At 43.8% G+C, this 14,657-nt stretch overlaps 1 protein-coding gene across 3 annotated transcripts; it reads right to left on the reverse strand.

Moving 5' to 3' along the window:
- Positions 1-201: 201 nt before the first annotated feature.
- On the reverse strand, positions 202-7,772 carry C1GALT1C1 (C1GALT1 specific chaperone 1). Of its 3 annotated transcripts, none has more exons than XM_083486578.1 (3): positions 7,639-7,772; positions 4,188-4,267; positions 202-1,682 (listed from the first exon to the last, which is right to left on the reverse strand). In XM_083486578.1, the coding sequence occupies exon 3, from the start codon at positions 1,664-1,666 to the stop codon at positions 716-718; it is 951 nt and encodes a 316-aa protein (XP_083342704.1). In that variant the 5' UTR covers positions 1,667-1,682; positions 4,188-4,267; positions 7,639-7,772; the 3' UTR covers positions 202-715. The 3 variants fall into 3 exon arrangements, with proteins under 3 accessions (XP_083342704.1, XP_083342705.1, XP_083342706.1); XM_083486579.1 differs by having other exon boundaries at positions 202-3,112; positions 3,218-4,267; XM_083486580.1 differs by lacking the exon at positions 4,188-4,267 and having other exon boundaries at positions 7,639-7,759.
- Between the last annotated feature and the right edge of the window lie 6,885 nt (positions 7,773-14,657).

Here is a 14,657-nt window from a genome sequence, read left to right on the forward strand (position 1 = left end):
GGCTAGAGGACCAAATTTGACTCCTACACTTGAGGTTTCCCCTAGGTTAGGTGTTCATTACCCACTGCCCCCTCAGTGCATCTATCTGCATTGCCACATATACTCTGAAGGGGGTCTAGCAGTAAGAACTGGCGTATGGATGGGGACTAGTAGCCTCAGGGTGCCTAATGGAGTATGTACTTAACCACATTTTTACATGAATGACAAGAACAGAAATGTTTTATTTAAAAACAAACAAGGTTGAGCTCATCTCCCATCCCACCAAGTCAAAAGGAAATAACTGAAGGCTGTTTTAAAGGCATTTGTATTTTTCCATCCCCTTTGAGCCTGAAAAGCTGCCACTATGAAAGGATGGAAGACACACAAACCCCAAAACTGCAAAAAATAGATTTAATTTACAGTAGACTGAGGATGATTTTTCATTTTAAATATTTATATAACCACTAGAGATTTTTGTTGACAAGGAAACCTTGAACAATTTTTCAGAAGGCAACAACTCAAATTTCTAGAAGAGAGAGTTGCTGTTTTTAAGCCCCTACCCCTTTTCCCCATTTGTAAAGATTATAAAACCAGTTTGTGCAAAACATGTAGTTACATCATTACCTTCAAATACAAAATTTGGATCAGCTTATGTACATGCGGTTTGCTGAAGGATACTATACATTAAGACTACACCTTTTACACCCTTCACATACAATCTCCTGAGGAACAAGTCTTAATCGTTATCAGAGCCTGGGGGAGGCAAGAAAACCAAGGCATCGTTAAAGCTATGCCCATATGCTCTGAGTCTGTAAACTCCATACATCATAACGTGCATGTGATTAGGAGCTAATCCGCTGAAGGTGATAGCCATATCTGAACAACAGCCTTCCACCACCTCATCTGGGTGAATTGACATGGCCTCTTTAATGAGAGAACCAACTGACTTGGTGTTGAAGATGTCTTTCTTTTCAGAGTCTTCTGCATTCTCAGCGTGCACCCCAATGTACTTCAAGCAGACAGCTAGCTGCTTATCCTCAGAGAGCTTCCAAATCATGCCCCCTTGTTCAGGACACTTGTCCGGATCCTCAAAAACTTTGTAAAGCCGCCTTAGTGACTCTATGCTTAAGACGATTCCTCCATCCCCGTTCACATACTGCAAGTCTCCAGATGTCTCCGTTCTGCCCGTGTAGAATGGCTGGGACGAGTCTTGTTTCAGCAAGAAATATTTTAGGTTTTCAATAACGGCGAATGTGGTAGGGTGGGCCAGGAAGAACCAGTTGAAGTCATCTTTGTAGTTTTCATATGCAAATTTGTATGCTTTTCTCATCATTGACCACATGTCATCTGTGTTTAGCACGATGGAGTCAAAGACTTTGACCTTCTCGGAACTGTAGAATTCTGCCTTGTCACAGTGTTTGCTCCATGTATCTTTAACAGCTGCCCAGTGCCCAAGATCCTTTGGTTTGACAAGGATGATGCAATACACACGGATGCTCTGGCTCAATTCCAGGCGCTCGTCCTCAGAGAGGTTTAAAACGTCCTCCTTTTTGGGAGCCTGGAGATGGCGGTGCTCGTGAGACGTAGTGCTGTGGCCCATCTTAATGTGTCCTAGAAGAGTGACCAAGACGCAGAAAATCCCTCCAAGCATCATGCCCTTCACAAATGAGCCGCTTTCGGAAATCATGTTTCCTAGGAGAGATCTGGGTGGGTGGGCAGGTGGGGAAGAAACACATGCATTTTGGAAAACACATATGCAAACAGATACCCCATCTGAATTTGTAACCAACTACGGCTGCAATCCTCAACACACTAAGGAGTAAATTGCATTGAGTATGGCAGGACTTTCTCCCAAGGAACTATAGCTCAATGAGCACAGCACATGCTTTCCATGTGTGCACAATGGCTTGAGTTAAAAGTTCCAGTGGCTTGTATCCAATGCAGCATTAAGTAACCATCCCCATCAGTGCAAGGATTTAACACTTACAACAGGACTCCGCCCCCTCTTTCTCCCTTGCATCCTCCCCAAATCTATTCTGGAGTGTTAGGAAAACCCACCCAGAGCATGGTGGGGATTGGTGTGTGTTGAAGTATCATTGTGCAAGTGTAAATGATGGGATGGTTACTTAGTGTTAAACTGAATACTAGCCAGCATCTCCAGTTAGGTAGCAGGTGGGACAGTGGCCTCCTGAGATGATGAAGAGCTGTTGCCAGTCAGAGGAGACAACACTAGGTGCAACAGACAAAGTGTCTACCTCAGGGATTGTCAACCTGGTCCCTACCGCTCATTAGCAGACATTTCAGGATTCTAGGTGGGCGGTGGGGATTCTACGGCACAAGCTGAATCCTCCTTCCATTGAGCACTGGTGGGCGGTAAGGAAATTTTACCATGAAGAAAGATGCATTAGTAGGCAGTAGGTATTAAAAAGGTTGACTACCCCTGGTCTACCAGAAAAAGACATGAGGGAATCTAATAGAATCTTGTAAATGTTCTAGCTTCAGTGTCATATCTTAGAAGGGAGCTGTTGCTTTCAACTGCTTAAATGAAGAGGAGGTTTAGCATGATATTTTTCCCCATGAGTGATAAGGAACAAACACTCATAACATAGCATAGATATTTCCTGTGCAGGATCTAGTGGTTATATGCAACTAAAGTCATACTCAGGGTAGAGCCACAAAAATCAATGGACTAAAATAAGACAAGTTGATTGATTTCAACTGGCATACTCTGAGAATGACATAGCTACATAAAATCCTAGTATCTCTGTGAAAGGGAGGATGAGGAAAGAGAGAGCCTTTCATGCTGGCTTGCTGACAAAGACATTCTGGGACTGGCTAAACTGTGATAAAAGATAACCTCTTAATTGGAAAAAGTGGTCATTATACCAGCAACAGTCTAACAGCTACTTGCAGTGCAATCCTATGTTTAATTGGAATTAAGTTCCAAACCGTTCAGTGGGGCTTACTATAGGAACCAGCTGCACTATTGCAACTGTAGTAGCTTTTCTGTCATATCCTTGAACTGCTCTTTAATTATATTTAAATACCCTTCTTCACCTTGGGGAGATTAGGTCACCATATATATGTGCTGCACATAGGGAGCAGCAGATAACTGGCCTTGCCTCCTGAGCCACTATATTGGATCTGCCTCCACACGCCTCCAGGGGTAGGGTGCGGTTCTGGTTAGTGGTCTCCAAAGTTCTAGTAAAATGCAAGGTAGATCCTGCAGACCTGTCACCTGCAAGCATGGAACTGAACATACCAAACATTCTCCTGCAGCTATGCAGCAGGGGAAATATTGATTATGGTAGGCAGTGTGTCATTCTGGGAATGCCTGCTTTCCATTACTAGTCTTCTCAGTGAGCAACCCTGACAAGCTTCTAAGCAGCCACCACTCTAACAAATTCCACAAACTCTACCAATGCTGGTGGTGGTGGGGAAAGAGGACTTGTATCAAGTGGGCAGAGGCATGCCTAGGCTCCCTTGTGCACTTGGCAAGCAGCTGTATCGCCGACCACCCAGCACCCTAGGGAAGGAGGTGTATCAGTGCCTTTGAGCCAGGCGACACCATTGACCAGAAACTCAAAAAAGGTTGCTTTTCGTCATCTTCCACTCTCTGCCAATGACTTCCTCTGTGGCCATCAGGGTTGGATCTGCTCTGCTCCCCCTCCTGTGTCTCCTCCATCTGTCCATCTACCTGCCTGCCTCTCTCAGCTTTCCCTTCTGCCTCCTTCCTTCCTTTTTCTTCCTCCTGCAACTCTTGCCTGCTCTTCCTGTCTTCCTTCCTCCCCAAGCTCTGCTGGGCACTCCACTCACACTTCTAATAGCTGGCCGACTGGGGAGGGCCCCCCACTGTGGTGGCCCACACCAGCAACCAAATTCCTCCATGGAGGTGCCCAGAGCAGCCTGCATGCCTTGCCTGGCTATCCAGAGCAGTGGAGGAGTGCACAGATGGGTGGGCAGCCTTCTAGCCACTCAGAACCAGAGTTGAAAGGCATGATTTTGGCTCCCACTTGGTAGAGCCTAACCTGGCCAACCACTAGAAGTACCTGCAAGTGGGAAGTATGGAGTGTTATTCAATGTCAATCATACTCAGACCACACCCACTGAAATCAGTGGCGTTAACTGAACTCAAAACCATTGTTTCAGTAGGTCCACCTTGATTATGAAGTAGCTGAATATCACTCAGTAAACTTATTTCCACAAACCTGAAGGATCTTTGTTCTGATGTCACACAGTGATCTGGTCAGTAGGTAGGTTTTCCAAAAGGAAAAAAAAATCAATAGCACTAGAAAAAGAAAAAGAAAATAAGTGTGGCATGTTAATTTTATGCGCTGTATAAAAATCTGAAAGCTCCCACCACAAAACAGCCAGGCAGCCCAAAGTATATATTCTGTTTTCATTTGGGATTTATACATCAATGTTTTAAGACAATGATCATTCTCTGGCATAGCATACATATCTCTCACCTACTGTTTAGGAGTTTACAGGAGAGAAACGTAGTGACAGAAAACTGTTAGCAAACGAAGGACACAACCCTATACTGCAGTCACCCTGCCAGAGGGGCTTTAGGAAGTGGCAGAATTTGGCAGATCTGGAGCAACAGTGCTGGTATGACATATTCACTGATAAAACTTAATTGACACGCCAGCAGAAAATTCCACCAGCAGAGCTAGCGGAGTAGAGAAAAGCAAAGCAGGAACAAAGGTATAGTTCCAACATGCCCAATCTAGAAACAGTTGAACATGGAACAGAGGTCAACATTCTTTTCTTTGGCCAACATATATGGGAAGAACTATATAATGTTCTGAACAGCATTACTACCTTGCAAGACAAAGGCGTTCTTGCGTCCGGCTCTACAATTCTATGATCTATGAGACAAGATACTCCAGCTCCAAATAAATCAACTTAATTTCTAGGTTTATCCAGTCAGGAAAGGCTTTTAAATAATTTTCACCTCAGCATAGTAAATTCTGAGGGACAAAAAAAATGCAGAGCATAGCTGCTGTGAAGCTAATATACCAATAGCAGATGCCCACACTTTTTGTTTTAATCTCACATAGTTATCCTTTAACTATGCTGTTGTAGCAGCAAAAAGCCACTGTACAATAATGTTCTTTATTTCTGGACACAGTAAGATAGAAATTTGCACTAGGGGATGATTGTTCCTTTAGACTAAAGATAAATTAGATATTGTGCATATGGCAGGAAAGGACCTAAGGAAGAATTATATAGATTATTCAGTCTGCAGCTGAAATCAGCACAACACTGTTGGGTGTCGAACTGGTGGAGTGGGAGAAGAGAAGCTACTTTTTTTCTTCTCTATATTTAGTTAAAGGTAAAGGTAAAGGACCCCTGACACTTAAGTCCAGTTGCGAACAACTCTGGGGTTGTGGCGCTCATCTTGCTTTACTGGCCGATGAAGCCAATGTTTGTCTACAGACAGTTTTTTCCGGGTCATGTGGCCAGCATGACTAAGCCACTTCTGGCAAAACCAGAGCAGCGCATGGAAATGCCGTTTACCTTCCCACCGGAGCGGTACCTATTTATCTACTTGCACTTGGACGTGCTTTCAAACTGCTAGGTTGGCAGGAGCAGGGACAGAGCAATGGGAGCTCTCCCTGTCATGGGGATTCAAACTGCTGACCTTCTGATTGGCAAACCCTAGGCTCAGTGGTTTAGACCACAGCACCATTCGCGTTCCTTTCGTATTTAGTTATATGTAACTAATAATTCCTTTTTTTAGTCCACCCTTGTATTTAAAATCTAAATACACTGCAGTTAGGAGGATAGAACCTGTGGTCTTCTAGATGTTGCTGAACTACAACTCCCATCATCCTTGATCACTGGCCATGCTAGCTGAAACTGAAGCTGATGGGAATTGGAGTTCAACAAGACCCAAATGTCCACAGTGCCTATCACTGCATTAGAAAGCTACTGTAGTCTAAGGGGTGAGAGTGTGAGTAGGAAGTCCCTAGCTGGTTCAAATCTTGGTTGGTTGAACAGCTGTGGATTCACAAGGTGATCTTAGGCAAGCACCTATTCTCTTGGCTCCCCTCACTGCCACCCTGCAATATGGGGACACCTATACTAACCTCTCTTGCCCAGTTGTTGTAAGGATGACTGAAGCCCTTGTTAAGACATGACACATGGTATGCAGCAGCAAGATAAATACTGGTAGGCTTGATGCCTTAGAACAGCCTTCCTCAGCCTGGTGCCATCCAGAGGTTTTGAACTACAACTTCATTTATCCTTGCCCATAGTCCATGGCGCCTGGGACTGATGAGGCTGGAGTCCAGCAATATCTGGACTACATCAGTTTGGGGGAAGGCTGCTTTTGGCATTCATTTCACAGGCCACTCTTTTGTTGTCAGTGTCCTAAGGCAGCCTTAAAAGTTTCAAAAGCAGATGTGTGCGAATATACTCCTTTTTGGGGGGTAAAATCAAGGCCACAAAGATAGAGATGATCCACCCCCTTCCCTGCTCCCTCTCTCCTACTTAGGCAGTTTGCATCATCCAGCCCTGTGCTGGGATCTGGTCTTCGTGCAGCATCTGTGCCTCGATAATAAGTCTGAATGTGTGTGGTATAGTCCTAGAAAGGCTGTGACTCAGTGGGAGAGCATCTGCTTTGAAAGCATAAGGTCCCAGGTTCAATCCTCAATAGCATCTCTAGGTAGGGCTGGGAGACTTCTTGTCTTGAACTCTGGACAGCCGCTGCCTGCCAGTGTAGAGAATATTTACCTAGATGGACCAACGGTGCGACTTTGTATAAGACAGTTCCCTTTGTTCAGCTCATTAAACGGATGCACACATGCACAAAGCTTTCAAGGAGGCCAGTGAAATGTGGGCTGAGGGTGAGAAAAATACAATGTGGTACAGCAGACAGAGCATCAAAACGAGGAATGGTGGTGGGTGGTGGTGGCCAGGGCGGGGTGGGGGGAGAGATGCAAAATACTTGTGTCTTAGACTTTATTTGTGGTGGTGCCCTGCCTTTATAAGGAAGTTCAACTTGAATATTCACCACAATCTTTTTGCCACCTGCTCACATGATTATTGTTTGCTTAGGCATTTCAAACTGACTGTTGCCTGCTTTGCAGTGCTATAATAATTTGTAGCCTCTCGCTTTTTCTACAGGGATGTGACATTGTGACATTGCATTCTTATTACTGTATTATTACTATTCTCCAGCCTGCCAATTATTGTATAAAGCTCTCTGCAATTTGTCAGGATGAAGAGCAGTTTAGGGTTTGTTTTTGTTTTAAATAACGCCCCCCCCCCAGCCATCACCCACTCAGCCATGAAACCCATGGTCTCTCTCAGCTTAAACCTACCTCAAAGGGTGGTTATGAACATAAAATGGAGGTTTGGGGGAGAAAGAGGAAAGAAACGGCTGTATTACCCCAAGCTCCTTGCAGGAAAGCAGGGACAGAAAGAATATGAATATCCACCCATTCAGCCACGAGGCCTACTAGGCCTGCCAACCATATCCCTCAACCTAACCTAACCTAGCCCACCTCGCAGGGCTGTTGTGGAGATAAAACAGAGAGAGAAGGGAGGGAGAAGGATGGGATGCGAATGCCATGATAATTAACAAATGCTTAAAAGTGTCCCTGCATCAGGGAAGGGGAGGCACCCCCCCCCCGACCTCGTAAGACTCACCTAGGTAGGTTGGCAATAGCAGGAGTTGGGCCAAGAGAAGCCACCACCACCGACCTCCACTTTCCCCCCTCCCGCTCTAGGAAGAAAAACCGGATCCGCTTCCGCTTTCTCTCTATGGTGGAACCCGCAGCTCCGCCTTGGCCACGCCCCCCACGCGGACGCGTTTCTGGAGAGAGGGCTTGGGAGGAGAAAGCATGACGCAACTAGGCTCTTAGCGGTAGAAAGAAAAGAGCTCTCTGTGCACGCTTATCATTTCCGGTACTCATTCGAGCGCTTTTTAAAATAATATTAAAAAATAATAATCTAATAATATTATTATTTAATAATAATATGAAATGAGTCTTATTTCAGCTTGGACATTCTCATTCCAGTTTCCAGGTGGGTAGAACTTTCCCCTCCCGCGTTTTGCATGAGAAAGTGGCTGACTCAGGGTCGCCTAGTGAGGGATAATATGAATCCAGGTCCAAATCTTAAGAAACTCTCCACTACAGTATTTATCTCCTCTACAGTATTTGTTTGCATTGGGAAACCGGAAGTGTTGCTACAGTGGCATTAAATCTATGGCCCCTTTGGGAACGGTCCAACTCCGCGAGTCTCCCTTCCCGCGTGCCAGTTTATTTGCGCATGCGTCTTCTTTTTCCAGACTGTGACGCTTCAGCTGCCTGTCCCTCATTCACCACCGGTGTTGCCACGGAAACAGTTCGGGAGCAATAATCCTGGTAGGCGTGGCGTCTTTAAATCGACTCGACAGAAGGGAGGGGAAATAAACACGCTGCATTTAAATAAAACTGCCTCGTACAGGGCTGCATATTTCTGAGCATGTGCACAGTTCAGTTCCACCGAGTACAGATTCACTTAGGTCAGAGCATCTTTGAGCATGTGAAGAGTTCCCTACCAGCCATGTAGAAATTCGCCCAAGCCTGCAAATCTGTAGGACGTGCAGATTTCCTTCCCACTATGTAGAAATTCACATGAGTTTGGGTATCTCTGAGTACGTGCAGAGTTCCTTTCCACAAAGCAGAATTAATCATTTTTATTTATTTTTAAAGGGTGGGTAAGGAGTTGATGAGGGACGCGGGTGGCACTGTGGGTTAAACCACAGAGCCTAGGACTTGCCAATCATAAGGTCAGCGGTTCGAATCCCCGCGACGGGGTGAGCTCCCATTGCTCAGTCGCTGCTCCTGCCAACCTAGCAGTTCGAAAGCACGTCAAAATGCAAGTAGATAAATAGGTACCACTCTGGCGGGAAGGTAAACGGCATTTCCGTGTGCTGCTCTGGTTCGCCAGAAGTGGCTTAGTCATGCTGGCCACATGACCCGGAAGCTGTAGGCCGGCTCCCTCGGCCAATAAAGCGAGATGAGCGCCGCAACCCCAGAGTTGGTCACGACTGGACCTAATGGTCAGGGGTCCCTTTACCTTTACCTTTAAGGAGTTGATGAACATGTGCAGAGGGCCTTGCCTTTGAAAAGGAACTGCTCCTTTGCCTGCTCAGAGATTGAGTCTACTGTGAAATCTGTTGCCCCTGGACCTCATTCTCTGCTAGCCAGTTTGCCTCCCTGCAATGAAGTCAAGTCAACTCCTCTCTCAGATATTGCTCTGCTTGGCTAGCAGCCTGCTTGAGATGCCAAGCGATGGCCATGATAATGCTCCTAATACAAATGCAGTCACCCCCGGCATCTCCATTTCCTGCCCCATGTATTAGGGGTTGCAGGTGGATTCTGATCTATTGATGTGCCACTGCCCAATTCCAGCTGGATCACCTGGTGCTGTTACGTATATATAAACATATGCATCAACCACCCGCTATAAAACATACCAAGATGGAGTACAGCAACATTATACAAATACCGTATATAAAATACAGTATTGTGATGGCTATATGGAACCTCCAGCTTAAGACACAATATGCCACTGAATACAAACTGCCTGGGAACAACAGCAGAGGTAGACTATTGTGCTTATGCCCTGCTTGTGAGCTTCCTGAAGACATTGGTTGACTTCTGTCATTAGAAGCAAGCAGGAGTAGACAAAGAACAGATCTTCTTACATTCTGCTGGCTGCTGCCAAGTACCTGGTGGGTCACAAGTCATGCAGGCCTTGTGAGCTGGATTCAGCTAAGTGGTCCCACTAGCTAGCAGAAGCCCACACAAGGACCTCTGCTAATGTAACTAACAGGCTTCTGGGCTTCAACCCCTCACCCCCGCAAATTGGTGTGTGTGTCTGTCAGGAGAACCCTCAGAATGGTGCACTGGGGGAACAGAGGGAGATAATTGTCCATTGTCATTTAATCCAAGGCTTGGATAGCCATTCCCCTCCCCACCTTGAGTGATCTGGGCACCAAGGAGCAGGCATCCAATGACACCAGTTTGTTGGAAGGGTGTGACAAAATGCCACTGTGGCTTTCTTTAAATATCAGTATCTTGCCCAAATTAAGCTATTTGCCTTAATGGCAAATATAACAAAGGAAATAGATGTCATAAATGGCTCCACAGACTACACCTGTAGGGAACGTTTGGTTCTCCAGATGTTGCTGAGCCACAAAGCCCATCAGCCTCAGCAAACATAGCCAGTGACCAGGGATGTTGGGAGAGGTAGTTTAGAAATGTCAGGAGGGGCTGAAGCTATAGGCACACATATAACATTCAAGCTAGTCTTCATCTCTTCTATCTACAATAGTTTCACTAACATTTTATATTTGGGCAAAAGTCAAGAAAACAGCAGACTGTTGTAGTCTCACCTCTCCTAGAGTTCTCTTTCATGTAATGTGGAGCAGATTACAGAAAAGAGCTGAAGCTAAATATTTATTTAAGAGGGCATCTGAGTGAGCTTTCTAACTGATTAATAGCATTAGGAGTCTATGATGCCCTCCCAGTTCACAGAAGAACTGTAGGAGGAGGTTCACTGATAACTTTGAAGCAACAGAGGAATGACTGCCATGGGCCATATCTAATCTGGTAAACCACAGACAAGTCATAGAATCATAAAAGCGTAAAATGTTAAACAGTGAAAGCATCCAAATCTAACTTGAAAAGCTTCTGTTTTCCTTTCTTCCCTCTCGAGAAAACCACCCATAACAGTAATTATTACATTTCTAAGACAATAATGTGCTCTAGTTCTAAAGGAGGATATAATTTTGTAAATCTTTGAATATGAACAGTAATATGGAGCTTTTTCTTTCTTTCTTTTGCCAGGCAGAAAAATTAAATAGGTGTATGTTTCTAAGTGTGTTGAGGGGGAGATGGATGAAAATGCTTTTAGAATGCAGGTATTAAGTCTGAGGAATATCAAAATAGTGTTTCTTATTATGTGCCACACACCTTGCCGCCCTTCAACAGTCAAGGAGGGAGAGAGGGGCAGGAATGGGTGCTGCAGTGCAGCACTAATCCAAGATAAGGTACAGGAGATTTTGAAGGGGCTTCAGAGATTGCACTGAGCACAGCCAAGTTTAGAAAGATCAGGTTGTGGTGGTGAGAAAGTCCTTAGTTTGAGATGCTGGAAACTGCTGCCAGTCAGATGAGATACTACTTGCCTTGACCACCCCCCATACCTGTAATATTTGGACATAATATTCCAGATTTGCCTTTCAGGGCTGCTGAAAGGAGCACAATGTACACAAAATGTATTAAACACTTGAAAGCACCATAGAAATGTTTACTATAATAGAATAATCTGACTTGGTATAGGGGAGATCCTGTGATCCACCAATTGTTAAAACCTTGATACAGGGCTCTGCTCTGCATTTTTTTAAAAAAACAGGAGGTTAGAACACCCTCAAGCAGCAAAACTCAAGGCTTTTTGTTACAGCTCCAAGATATATCAAGTTCATCTATGGACCTCATTCCGGACCTTCAGGGTGTGTGGGAAGAGCAAAGCTCGTTTGTTCTGCCAGATTTTGGGTAAAAAAAAATATGGGCAGAATAGCTCAGCTGTTGAGGGTGCTGATTTTTGTTTCTTGTGGTTCTTCGCTCTTTCTTTTTAGGGTGTATCTAAGCATATAATAAATAGGCATATTTGTGTTTACATGAACAACATTTTGTATCTTAGTCAAGAAGTGGGATGGTGGCCAGAGGAATAGTGGGCATACATCTAAATCAACAGGGAATTGGACTAGACAACCCTTAGGGTCCTTTCCAACCTTAAAATTCTAAGATAATATGTCTAGGGGAACACAACTAAGGGTATCAAGTACAGAGTCATACATCTCCTTGCCTGCACCCAAGCAAACATGCATACATTCTTCATTTAAAAAGCAACATATATCCCTTTGGCCAGGAATTCCCATCACACCTGGCCAGTGAGGTCAGAGGTGGCAACTGTCCAAAGCTGCTCCCGTCTCACGGCCTAGAGCCCAGCACCCGGAGATAAGCACAGCATCAAAGCAAGAAAATCAGCATTGATCAAAGCAAAAGAATATAAACATATATGAGCTCATTCTCACAACAACTACCAATTAGTTTGGGGTTATTCTGACTACCAAGATGGCGTTAAGGTGTATTCTCTGAATGTTCCAAGCAGTAATCATTTCTGTAGAACTTTCTGTTTGTTAATCCTTTCAGTAGAACCTTGCAGTCTGCAAAGTGCTTTCAACACTTTTTTCTTTCAAGTCTCCTTGCAGCGCTGGGAGGGAGGGATTGCTCATGGCTTCGGCGACACACCAATGGTGACACACCAGTCCAGGCAAATACTTAGGCATTTATCTCTCTCCAGCAAATGTCTGTGACTGCTGGTTGGCATTTGACCTCCTGCCTTTCCTTTTATGAGGTGGGCAGAAGAGGACCTACAAAAACTGCAAAAACGAACTTGGCCTGAAGGAGTCCATAATGGCCCAGGAAGGTCAAAGTTTGGGACAGGGAATATATGGCCCATACCCATCCAGTTGCTGTGAGGCCAATTGATTGCTTGTTGCCTAAACATTCCCCAAATGAATTAAATTTAAAAACATAAATACACCATACCATTAAAAAGTTCCTGTAAAATGCCAGTATTTTCATATGCCTATAACTCATTAATACACATACATGCACATATGCACACACATGTTCATATCTACCCACAAATGCATATATATATATATATATATATATATATATATATATATATATAGACAACACACACATACCCTCCATAAAAGCCACAGGAAGCCTTGGTAGCACACTAACTGTAGAATCATAGAACTGTAGAGATGGAAGGGACCCTGCGTGTCATCTAGTCCAACCTCCTGTATTGTAGGAATCTTTTTGCTCAGCGTGAAGCTTGAACCCACAACCCTGAAATTATGAGTCTTCTGCTCTACCAACTGAGCTAAGTAGAACAAAATCAGCTCAGTTCAGCAAAAGCCTGGGGGGGGGGGGAAAGGCAAGCCTACCTAGCCCCGAAAAGATGTCAGCAACGGTTCTGGGTGGTCCTCACTGGGGAGAGCATTCTACAGATGTCGAGCCACAGTTGAAAAAGCCCAGCACCAATCAAGCCCAGTGGCATAGGAATGGGAGTCATGGTTCACTAACAGCTGGAGTGTCACAAGACTATGGCTCTCTCATTATCACATTTCTATTTTTAAAAATATAATATTTATTAAAATTTCCAATTTAATACATAATCTAATGCAAACCACATTAAGACATTCCAAATTACAAAAATAATAAAAAAGCCCAAATATAAATACCAAATTTTATATCCCCATTTCTATTTTTGAACAAGGGTCGGACAAGAAGAGAAGCCCATCCTGTCTAAGAAGCCAGAACGAAACCCCATAGCAGAAAATATTACTGAAAAAACCCTAAGGATTCTCTCTCTCATGTGTTTGTGCAGTTGATGGCTCTTGGCTAACTAATAAAACCTTTGACTTTATTCCAGAGCTGAACTCTAGTACTGAAAACAGGGGTGAACTCTAGTGATCCTCTGGTAAAATTAAATCCTGAAATTATTCCCATGGGCAGAAGGAAAGCAGCCTGAGACAGAGCTTTTTTCATGTACGCTACAACAGCAGCAAGAATACTCATCGCAAAGTATTGGAAAACACAAGATCTACCCACCTTGGAAGAATGGCAGATGAAAGTGATTGACTACATGGAATTGGCAGAAATGACTGGCAGAATTCGAGACCAGGGGGAACAGATAGTGAAAGAAGACTGGAAGAAATTTAAAGACTATTTACAGAAATATTGCAAAATTAATGAATGTTAGAATGATGTTGGATTGAGGTTAAGTGGTTTCTAGCTGTAAAGGTATAAAAGAATATGATAAAAGTGGATTTTTAACAGGTTAAAATTTAATGCTATAATATATTTAGATTAAAGACCAGGATGAAATAAGGAGGGAAAAGAATTGCTGAACTAATAAATTGAATTGGAACACAAAAAAGGGAGGTATGAGGAGGTCTGGGAAATAAGTAAATGAAAGATAAGTTACAAAAAGTTGGAATTGTTTTTAACTGCTTTTTATTTTGTATTTTTTCCTTTTCCTTTTTCATTTTGTAATATTGTGAAAACTTCAATAAATATTTATTAAAAAAGAAGAAGAAGGAAAGCAGCCTGCTGATTTCAGAGAGAAGAAAAGCGTTTATCTCAATCAGGGCTTTCCCCCCTCCAGCCGGAACTCACCAAAACTCAGTTCCAGCACCTCTCAGGTGGGCACCATTGCCATTAGAAGAGAAGAAGGGGACATGTTCGCGGTGAGTTCTGACACCTGGTACCTCTGATCCAGTCCAGGAACTTCATAAGCAGGAAAGAGTCAGGGATCGGTAAGATTGCAGATTAATTTTACGCAATTGTAGTGACTGCGTGCTCTTGCTTTATTTGTTTAAAACACATTGGTGGGCTGTAGCAAGGGAAAGGGGCTTCTGCTAAATTTAGCCCACCCTGCAAGACTGAAGTCATTCATGCTTTGCTGCAGACTTCTCCTCTTGCAAGGTCCTGTAGAATTTGAGAAGAATTAAATAGAAGTAAGAAGGAAAAGCTTGCCATCTTGTGGCAAAGAAAAGAACGTCCCAGAATTTTCTGAACTGAATCTTTCTTTGATAC

This window comes from Podarcis liolepis (assembly GCF_965112155.1).
Source record: "Podarcis liolepis genome assembly, chromosome: Z".
Classification (NCBI taxonomy): Eukaryota; Metazoa; Chordata; class Lepidosauria; order Squamata; family Lacertidae; genus Podarcis; species Podarcis liolepis.

Bases quoted from the DNA above. Each gene is read 5' to 3' on its own strand.
- C1GALT1C1 (XM_083486578.1), bottom strand. From the start codon at position 1,666: ATGATTTCCGAAAGCGGCTCATTTGTGAAGGGCATGATGCTTGGAGGG.